This window comes from Pomacea canaliculata, linkage group LG8 (genome assembly GCF_003073045.1).
Source record: "Pomacea canaliculata isolate SZHN2017 linkage group LG8, ASM307304v1, whole genome shotgun sequence".
Classification (NCBI taxonomy): Eukaryota; Metazoa; Mollusca; class Gastropoda; order Architaenioglossa; family Ampullariidae; genus Pomacea; species Pomacea canaliculata.
In genome coordinates, this window is record NC_037597.1 from 13,905,274 (window position 1) to 13,916,324 (window position 11,051).

Here is an 11,051-nt window from a genome sequence, read left to right on the forward strand (position 1 = left end):
AGTAAATGAGCGAGTGCATAAGTGAGGGCATGAGTATATAAGTGTGAGTACAAGTGAGTGTCTGCATATGAGAGCAAAGTTAATAGAGAGGGAAGGTAAGAGAAAAAAAAGCGAAGGAGATATAAAAACAGAGGAATCGATAGAACGAGGAAAGAAATAAAAGCAACAAACGGCAAAGGAAAAAATATTACAGTTGACAATGCTAATCTAATAAAGATAAACCAATATCACATGTGATATGCACTTAATTTTTTACTACACCAAAACACAAACTTGCATGCTCGCACACACACACACACAGAGTGGGCAGGATCTCCTCCCATCATTCTAGTAACAAGTCAGTATTATCAGTAATGATCTTTTAATTGCTTTAGTGTTAAAAAAGTGAAGAATAGTGCCGTTGTAAATTAGCAGTCATCGTTAGTTTTCATTTATTAGCCCGAGCAAACTGGGGTTTCATAATCGAATGAAGTCAAAAGATAAAATTTACAAAAACCATGTGCATTAAAGCAGAATGGAAGGCCGAAGGTTGCCAACAAAGCAAGACCTATCAATAAGCAATACACAGACAGGGGTTATAGTTCCCGAGGATGTAAACATATAATAGATTAATTACTAAACGCTCATCTTGATCATACGCCCATTAGAATGAACATGCTTCATAACACACACATCATAAATACGTGTGCTAAATAGTTTCTATTGAAACAAAACAGTAGTATGTCCAATACTTGGTTGCAAAAAGTTCTTCCTAATGTAGAGATGAAAGCTGAGCCATACTCACATACGGTTTTGCACAAACTGTCTGAAATGCGAATTTACTTCACAAAAAAGTCAGTTAACCGAGTGTTCAGCAGTGTTTAAAAAAAAAATATCGCAGGCGGATCAAGAAAATGGTGAGACTAAAGATTTCGACTAAATGAGATTTATAAACACACATCAACAAATTCTACATGTGACAGCTTTGTGTGATTTCATTACTAAGGCAGGTGCACATATATATCTCACAACCACATTTTATGCACTTCTGTATACACCGGGAGTCAGAATGACATGCGTACATCCCACCGGAAGCATTTATCACAAGACCTCGCGTGGCGGTTTGAAGCTTGTACAATTTCAGCCAGGTCTGAGCAACAAAATATTTAAGAATGTTATTTTTATTTAACATATATGTTGAAGTTAGCTGGCTGAAGAGACGGCCTCGTCTTCAGTTGATGTAAGCTTGGTCGTGAGCGATACGGTGCTGACAGCAATGCCCAGTTGGGCGGCGTAATACGTCACCATAATGATGAACTCTGAAAAAGGGAGACTACACTTCCACTTCTGCACGGCGATCAGGAAGTCGGAGAGCAAGAAGCAGGCTGCCCCCATGGCCCCGTACTTTGATGCAAGTGTCTTCTCCGACGTGTAGCGCTGGAAGGACAGGGAGCCCATCCAGAAGAGAAGAGCTGTGTACAACATTACCAGGACCGCCATCAGCCATGAGTCGATGCCAGAAGATACGAACAGAAACGAACACGTGCCCATGAGCACGAAGAGATCAGTGTGCGTGTCCTTGCCCTTGTCGTCCGTGATCTTGACTTTCAGAGCCACGATGTAGCAGACGTGTGCCAGCGCGAAGAAGAGCATGCCGGGAATGAAGAGGCTGTCCCTCCACACGAGAGTGACATCGCCACAGCTCGACAATAGCAACCCAAGGGCAATCAGGAACTCGAACGCATTAAGACTATGTTGCCCAGGGGGTTTCTTCTTTAGACAGGTCGTGAATGCTATCAAATACCAGACAGGGGAAGCCTTGACGATTGCAGCAGTGATTGTTTGCGGCGGGTAGCCATGACAAATGTCAAAGCCCAGCATGTAGGCAAGGACGAGAGCGAAGTAAGGAACGAGGCGGATGGCGAGGGCCATAGCAGCTGAATTTGACCTTGTTGAGCACCGAGCTTCCGATCTCAACCCTGAAACACACGACAAATTTTGCTTGATACTTGTAGACCTTCAGTACAACACACCACAGCGGTCTTCAGTGCTACAAGGTGCTACGAGGATTAACGCAGATGACGTTAAATACAAATATTCTTCGAACGCATAAGCATCAGTGGAGCCTGCCCGTTCCAGCTAGTTACCATTTGCAAATGTACAGAAACAAGTGGTTGCACTCTCTCTCTCTCACACACCCACACAAACATAACGACGCAAACATACACAAAATCTAAGAGTTACTAACATCCTCAGATGCGACTCAACGAGGGAGGCAACTTAAGTATGTGTCCCTGAGTGGCGTATCACTTTTATTGTTTGATGCACGTGCTGCTCTAATGCCTCCATTCCTGCTTGACTGTCACGGTCAGAGTATAAAGGGTTGGGGGTCGTGTGAGTACACTCAAATTCAAACCCCCATCCCTGCACCTGAGATCATGGACATGGAGACGTGTGATGTTAAATAAAAAGTTACAGCAGATATATTTTGTCTAGAATTTGATGCCTGAGGTTACTTGCATCAACGACCTGCTAGCAAAACTATCATACTCTTTAAGGAATATTAAACTTGAAAACCCTCACCCTCAAAATTTATATGCCTACTGGAAAAACGTAAAGTAGGTTTCATGTAAATGTAATCATCAGAACAGCTCGATCTGTGAGATTCAGAACCATGTTCTTCATGAATTGACAGCTGCAGAATCGGACCAGCAATCCATTACAACATTTCACCTGTATAAATTAAATCTAGATCAGTGGTAACACACACACACTCACGTTTTCGTCTGGGAGTGCAAACGTTAACGATGCTACCGAATTAGACAGCGGCAGACTTTTGCACCTGCCTGGATTCCTTGGGATGTGCAGTGTCCTGGAATATTAAAAACACTAATTTCATCTTCCTTGTCGTTAAACCTCTCTCCACCTGGACTCATGCCGTTTCACAGACTTGAGGCGGCGAAAGACTAGTCTAAAAACTACTCTGAACCCAAATATGAAAACGCTACAAGCCGGCCTACCTCTGCGATCCGCTACTCTGGTTGATTGCCAAATGAGATTATCTCCCTTGTAACTGTAAAGGTAGTGTGTGTATTACGTGAATATGTGTATTACGTAATTTGTCCTGCATCGTCACACCTCGACGTCACTGTTTTATGAGTTTCGTCATTTGTGAGGAATGGAGTGATGAGACTCTGTTCTGAATTATGTTTTCTGTACCCGACCGGGAAAATGGTTGATCAGCTGCTGACAGTATTGACTGTCTCTGTATTTATTTCACTTTATACACCAGGTCACCTTGTTCTGTCTTTATTTTCACATGTCATATTCTCACGTGTGTTGTCATAATCTCACATGTATTATCATATTCTCACATATGGATTGTCCTATATTATCATATTATTATCATATCACGGGTATTATCATATTTGTTGTTTCAATGTTACCTTGAATACACGAATAATTACGGTTAGTGATATGCATGGTTCTGTGTGAACCCTATGACAGTAAGTCACTAGGCCATGTGATACAAATACGGTGCTGGGTGCATTTGCACTTCTATCCTAATCTGGGTAACCTATTTATAGGCCTGGTAGTGAGTACTGTTAGACTAGTCGACACGGCGACATCAGCAATCAAAACTGTATGAGGCTGAGAAGGGCGACGAGTAGCAAGACAAAACAATTTTAGAAAAAAAAGCTTTGCTTACCCGAGTTTCAGTCAGAACTAGCAATGACGTGTTCAACAGAAGTCATACATATGAAGGAGAAGACAACACTGCCGGAGGTGCGAACGCAGCTACAAATCAACGATCTGTCAAGGGCAATAAATACAAGTTGAATTAAGCAGCAAAGAATAATAATTATAAATGAATAATCATTGAATAAGGCAACAAAGAATAATAATTATAAATAAATAATCAGGTGAATCACCACGAATTTAACTCCGAGGGAGCAGAGTACACACATGTCATACGTTGAGGTCACATTGCCACGGCATGCTGGCTGGCTCTGACCGCTGCACACAGCCAGACATGACACAAACACACGCAACCGTCTGGCAGTGGTCGACACACGTGTAAGCAGTCCCAAGATTTAGATGAGTCGCCACCCATGGGTCAACACGACTGACCTCAATCGGCGTCATGTGTCTCGCATGTCGAAACGTTGGGTACACGTGCTCTCAAGCCTACCCTCGCGCTCTGCATAATGATCGCGCAGCACATCAAGTCTCAGACGGAAGACAGGAATACTCACCGTGGAACGAAGAATTCAAAGAAGACGAATGGATGGCATTTAAACAGAGCGTGCAGCCATGTTCACAGAGGAGACAACGGACAGGACTGTGAGTGAACAGCGTGAGAACCTGACAAGGTATTCACTCAGCGTGAGTGGCACGCGCAAAGGTCGTCTGCCAGGAATGTGACCGGAAGTGGTATCGATCTCACTGACACACGTGCACAGCTCTGACACACTTACAGAGTTCCGTGCAGCACGTTTTATCACTGTTCTTAATCCCTAGATTCAGCCTTTACTAAAATTTCAAGCGTGCAATATGATTCCAGTGAGTATTTTTTACGCAAGACCAGGTGTGCTCCAGTTAAAAGTTGGGGTAGGCTCGGGTATTGGGTGGATAAGGAGGGGAGTCAACTCAGATGGGGCTTCCGCATTCTAGTTGAGTTTGCATGTGATTCACGAGCGATTACCGGGTGTGCGTGACAGTTTTAAAGTAAAAAAGAAGACTCCCACAGCTGAGACTTTGTGGGCTCAGTGAGCGTTTAGTCTAGTGTACACAATGCATGTGTATGCCAGTTACTTGACCTTCCTTTTCTTCATCAAGGTGCCTATTTCTTGTGAGTGACCAGGGGTAATTTTCTAATTAGAGGCTTGAAAGTCCTAGAACCTGCAAATTTTCCCCCAGTTCGTGTATAAGAGAGATTATGTGTTAGGAAAAGGACAAAAAGAATACAATCTTCTCCATTATTTTACTGAAATATATTTAAATTACTTTCTTAGAAGGATAAGTAATTAAGTGGACAGTGATTCGTAGATCGCGAAAAACATTATTCACGAGTTTTCTATCAGAAGCTTCATCTCTTATTTCCCTTATATTTTAGAAGAAAACATAATTATATCTAGTATCTACGCAATGAACGCCAAACACTCTGGAATGGTGTCAACGTAAGGAGGGTTATTGGATAAAGGGAAGCAACTGCACTTTTTGGAGCAAAGACCATCACTTCGAACCCGCTTACCTCCCATGTGAACGAAGCGTATCGTTACGTTTGGACTAAATTGTCGTTTAGAAAGAAGAGATCAAGTTAGTTTCGCACCAGCTTAGTTGAAATGGACGAAGCACTGCCAGCCTCTTTATACAGAACACACTTATTTTGACACTAGGTTTAGCAAACCCCCCACCGAAATTGCTAGTATATCTTGGGAATTAATGCAGTAAGCTTTATAAAAAAAAAAGATAAAAAAAAAGTCATCCCCCCCCCCCCCCGTTTTCATTATACTTACAACTGCAGAAAAAAGAGTATTTTGCTTCAATAAATAAACGTTTGTCATAACCGGAAAGCACACTGAAATCTTACATTTGTGGTGCCTTTTAAGAAGTTTCATTATTAAGTACCCAGACGCTTAATTTCGGTCAAAAGGTGACAGCCAGTTAATCTCTTTGACACATGCACTTTTGTCATATCAATGAGCTAAGAAGTAGTTTTTGAAGTACTCCTGTAGTACTCATACCCTCTAGGGGATGTACTCTTACGGGCACCCTGTCAGGATATCACGTATTCTTATCTCACTTTCTAATATTGACAACGATGATACAAAATCGTTCCCGTGATCTACTGATTATGACCTAAATTTTTATTTCTAATTTCTTCAATTTCTTATCTGTATTACAATTAATTATACAACTGCTTTTTTTTTAACAAACGATCAAAGGGAAGGAACGACAAAATCTTTTTTTATCTGAGAGTTGCTCCAGCGTCGACCATAAGTGTGCATTCAGAAGCATGTCTGAGTCCATGATTTAGATGCAAGGAATTTAGAGTGAAATTCATTCCAACTTCAATAAAATGAGTGTACTAGATAAATAATATTCCAACCACAGAATCAAGTAGACCTGACTGCTAGTGATCGAATGTCGACAGTTGGTGTGCATCACAAAGAATAATTAATTTTTTTATTTCTGATTTTCTTTGAATTCAGTGGTTTGAGGTTGCTTCATATATCTGCCAGTCATTCAGAATACTGCAAGTTAACTCCTTAATGCAGCAAACGATGCGCATTATTTTTAGACGTGCAAACAGGAACGATTCTTTTATCCCTAGGCCCAACCTGGGGGAGGATCGCGAAATTACCTCTTACTCGGCCATTGAAACGACAGTTTGGGCAAGCTGCGTTTTCGCCCTCTACAGCAATTATCTTCCTATAGCTCTAAGCCACCGTGAACCACAGATGAAACTGCTGACTGAAGAAAAGCTATCGACTGTTGTATGCTATTTTGATACCTACTTAACGATCATAAGTGTCTAGACACCTGATTACGAGTTGTCTGAAGGTCTAGTTAGATAAAGTAATGAAAGGTTGACTGTTGAGATATAAACAGTGACACTAAAACCCTCGACAAATGATCGTCATGGTTCACAGCAGAAGTGAGTTTGTGAGGCAGATGGGGAGAAAAGGTTTCCAAATTCAGAAGTTCAGACAAGCAGGCTTACATTATTTTAGCTCTGATATCTAGGATATCTATAAAGGATAGTGTACTACAACGCTCGGGTCCTTCAAAGTAACCTGCATCTGATAATACGCTCGGAGAATGCGTGACCAACCCGATACCGTAACTGGATGATAGGAAGATAACCGCTCCAATATTGGCGGTGCGTTATATTCAGCAGTTCTTTCCCTTGACCATTTTTTTTCCCACATGGTCGCTTAAGAAGTAAAAAATAAAGTGATGAATACACGGTAAAATAGAATGTGAAAATAAATTATTTACTAAAGGTTTATTTATTTTTCTTGGGGAATAAAATATTGGTACATACTTAAAGAAAATGTCAAATAAGATGATCTTTGGCTTACAAATATTATATTATAATAAAGGTTGTGCTGCTATATTGCGACATTGGCACAACGAGGTCCAAGCAATCGTGGACTCAACACTCTCACATTTCTCTCTCTTTCACTGTTTCACACACACACACACATACATACGTGTAGGCAAAATGACTGAACCCCACTCTAATGGAACCATCGTTTGTATTCAAGAATACTAAAGGCATTGTGTGGTGTAAGCTCATTATTTTTCTAAAATAATTGATAGAAACTGATCCACGAATTTTGGATTTCTGATTCTTTAAGCATATTACGCTGTAACTGGCAATGAAGGGCTGTTCACACAGATCTCATGTCGGTGGCCATGACAGTAAGATGAAATCAGAGGTCATAATGATCAGCTGGTACAGTGTTGTCTTCTCCTATTGACGACAGAAATGGACAATCTCCACGAGGGTTTCGGCACAAATCCAGAGTCGTCTGAACTTCGAGCTGATAAACTGAAACAGAATGTAATGCGTTTACAAACATCGTAAAAAATAAACTGACAATGTTAATGCAAATGAACCTCAAGACAGTCTTAATCCGACAATCCACAAACCACAATTTTGAATTGGACAGTCACGGGTTGGGTTATTCATTTGTGCTGATCTTCTCGTCTGTTTTTGCCTGTATGGTAAGGGGCAATTCCTTTCATCGTGACCATACTCATTACACACAGCACGTGACATCTAAATACCTGAAGGAAATTTTAATCATTTTAAAATAGGTTTGATTAATGCTCTAAAACAGTGATGCCCAACCTTTTTCGGCCTGCGGGCCATATCCATTTCGGACAGCCGTGTCGCGGGCCACTTCACCGCAAAAATACAAAAAGGAAAAAAAAAATAGAGCAGATACCATTTTTTTTTATTAGAAACAAGTTGTACTGACCATTAATTATGTAGTAATTAGTGGGATATTTGAAGTTGTTTTTCCGAAACCAACTTCTGAATCTCAGGCCTCATCATAGAGACATCAAGTCGGAGCACTGAATCGAAATGTTCGTCCATCGAAAAAAAAAAAGATTGAGAGACGCCCCTACGTGGGGATAAATACTTTTTCTTCCCTTTTTTTTTTTTTCGTTTTTTTTTTTTTTTTAGGTCTTCTTTTATTACTAACATGCCGATTTCCTGCACTGTGGGCAGAAGTTTCGCGGGCCGGATGGCACCGCGTCGCGGGCCGGATATGGCCCGCGGGCCGTAGGTTGTGCATCCCTGCTCTAAAAGGTCAATTCTAGGGAATGGTCCGATTAAAAACGTCCTCAAAAGATATGCTTTTAAAGATATTCTTTTTATGCAAAGAAGAACCGTGTTATCAAGCGCCATACACATGGAAAGAAAGTCTTGGTGTCGCGAAGTCACCTTGGACGGTAGTCGACGCCGCGGTGGTCAGAGGAAGAACTGGTTTACGAACGTCTGAGACTGGACTGGTCGACCTGTACAGGACCTGCTGACTGTCGTCCACAATAGGCAAGAGTAGGGGCCTGTCACCTGCCGCGTCTATACTTGTAATGCCCCCTAAAAAACAAGAGAAAACAGGTGCCGGTCAAGGAACAACTGACTGAACCACAACCGTTCAAGGTTTGTACACATTCTATTTATTAAATATTGTGGTTTTGACATACAAGGTCTGTCTCTATACTATTTTTCTCCAGGAGTCAATTTTTTTAGGGGTAGGGTTCTCCTATTTACTTACAATTTGCTTTTGACATTTTGTGCAGGTTAGCCAGATCCAGACGACGACGATGACGATGACGACGACGATGATGACGATGAGTAGTTACTAAGCTATAACTTTTTTCCCCTTGCCTTTTCAGTTTCTTGTTTTAGTAAGCTTGTTTAGTTCAAAATCTTATAACGTAATATTAACCTATGATATAGACCTGAAATTTGGTTGAGGTTTTTTTTTATACACATATAAACATTTAAATGAGGGCACTTTAAAAAATAGTTAGTAGTTTAGTAGTTACTAAGCTTTCAGTTTTTCTTTCCTCGTTTTCTCAGTTTCTTGTTTTGGTTATAGACTGTTTACTTCAAAAGGACAAAACTTTTTATCAGCAAGAGATATAGACCTGCAATTTGGTTGAGTTTTTTTTCATACAAATTTAAACAAATTTGAGAACCACTGCAGTAGTGGGTAGGTGGCGTGTGTGGAAAGGGAGAGAGCTCCATTGTTTCAATGCACATGATTACTGCTTACCTGTAGAAGATCTCCTCTGTGGCGCTGCAAGCGAGGCCCAGCTGGGCGGTGTAATACGTCATTATGCACAATCCATCCGGCAAGGGCAGGCAGCACTGCCACTTCTCCACACCCAGCATGAAGTCGGAGAGGAGGAAACACGAACCCCCGACCATCCCACACAGGTTGGCCGGCGTCTGAATGTGCTCGTAGCGCCGGATGGACAGGTAGCCCATCCACAAGAGCACAAAGGTGTAGAGCGCAACCAAGATGGTCATGGCCCATGTGTCGATGCCGGATAAAATGTACGTCAGGCAGAATATGACTATCGGAATTGAAATCTCGGCCAGGAGGATGTTACCGTGGGGGTTGGTGCCTCTGAGGTTGAAGGAGACGATGTAGCAAGTGTGGGCCAAACCGAAGAAGAGTATGCCTGGAATAAATAACATGTCTTTCCACACCAGGCACACGTCCCCGAGGCTGGATATCAGCAGTCCCATAGCGATCCACAACCGGAAGTCGTCGAAATTGTTGCCAATCTGAGGAGGCGTCTGCTGGAGCATGTCGATGACGAAGAAGACCAGGTACCAGATGGGGCAGGTCTTGAAAAAAGCCTGCAGGCCACGATTGTAACCGAGAGTACGGCCGGCATTGCACCACACAACGTACACGGACGCCAGCAGGAAGAACGGCAGGAGACGGATGATGAAGTGTGGCATCATGAAACTGCCAGTCTGAAACACGGGTGTGTGGGGTGGGTGAGCAGAGTCGCAGGTGGTGGGCAAATCTCACGTGTTTTGCGTGCATACTTGGTGTTCTCGCGAACACGTGAAAGTAATCGTATGGAAGTGGCACAGACTGGTGATAACAACCACAGACGTATAGTGTAGGAAGTAGCATGAGTCAATCACACACACACACGAGTGCCTACGTACGTATGCGTCCAATCACAGATTGTCAGACAGAAAGTGAATGTTTTATATAGTAAGTAAATAAAAAATAAATGTTAAATTCTCCACAGGCAACAGGCACGCGGGCAGAAGAGCGCAGATGGTGGGACCAAGTGGCTGGATGTACACAGTGAATAAATGTGGCTGGAGAAAGGGTTCAGATTCTGGACCAGTACAGGTTTTTCAAGTACTTTATACAGAAACGGGTAATTCGAAACGGGGCGATAGTGTTGAGGGTCATTAGAGTCAAGGTTCGGCTTTAGGACAGCATGCTTCAATAACGAGGGTACAGCTCTAGTCGACACTGAACTACTGTGCAGCATTGGAAAGTTGTATCGTTTTAGAAGTTTTAATGATCAATATTTTCCTGGTGCTGTAACGGGAAGTAAGTAACAAATAATATTAAAGAAAAAATAAAGATACCCGTGAGAGCTGCTGTCATGTCCACATCTGTCCACCAGTGCAAAGGAAATCACTGCTTGTCACACAAATAAACAGCAGTTCAGAGGACACGGACACGCCGTCATCATCCTGTGATGTCATTTTGCACATACGTAACACAATATTGACGTCAGATATTCGTAAGGCGTCATTACACAGTCGTGCGCGATCTTTTTGCGTGATTACATTGTGTAAATTGATATGTAAGTCATCCAAAATTGCTATAATGAAGAAAATATTCGTAGAAATAAAAAAGTAACTAATAATAAAAATAATAATAATAAAATAATAATAATACAATAGCACATTACATACATAAAATAATTTCCCAGTATTAATTTATACCCGACAACGGTAGGAAATTGGGGGCAAGACCAAGAGTCAGGCCTGACTCGGAAAG

General features: G+C 41.8%; 1 protein-coding gene across 1 annotated transcript; it reads right to left on the minus strand.

The window, feature by feature from the left end:
* Positions 1-344: 344 nt before the first annotated feature.
* Positions 345-10,777, minus strand: LOC112570374. The gene is made up of 5 exons (XM_025248789.1): positions 10,634-10,777; positions 9,282-9,994; positions 3,000-3,011; positions 2,826-2,851; positions 345-1,958 (listed from the first exon to the last, which is right to left on the minus strand). Exons 2-5 carry the CDS (start codon positions 9,980-9,982, stop codon positions 1,183-1,185), a joined length of 1,515 nt encoding a protein of 504 aa, XP_025104574.1. The 5' UTR covers positions 9,983-9,994; positions 10,634-10,777; the 3' UTR covers positions 345-1,182.
* Between the last annotated feature and the right edge of the window lie 274 nt (positions 10,778-11,051).

Bases quoted from the DNA above. Each gene is read 5' to 3' on its own strand.
- LOC112570374 (XM_025248789.1), bottom strand. From the start codon at position 9,982: ATGATGCCACACTTCATCATCCGTCTCCTGCCGTTCTTCCTGCTGGCG. The intron at 1,959-2,825 runs GCAGGTGCAAAA...CGTGTGTTTCAG, and splicing joins GCACATCCCAAGGAATCCAG to GGTTGAGATCGGAAGCTCGG.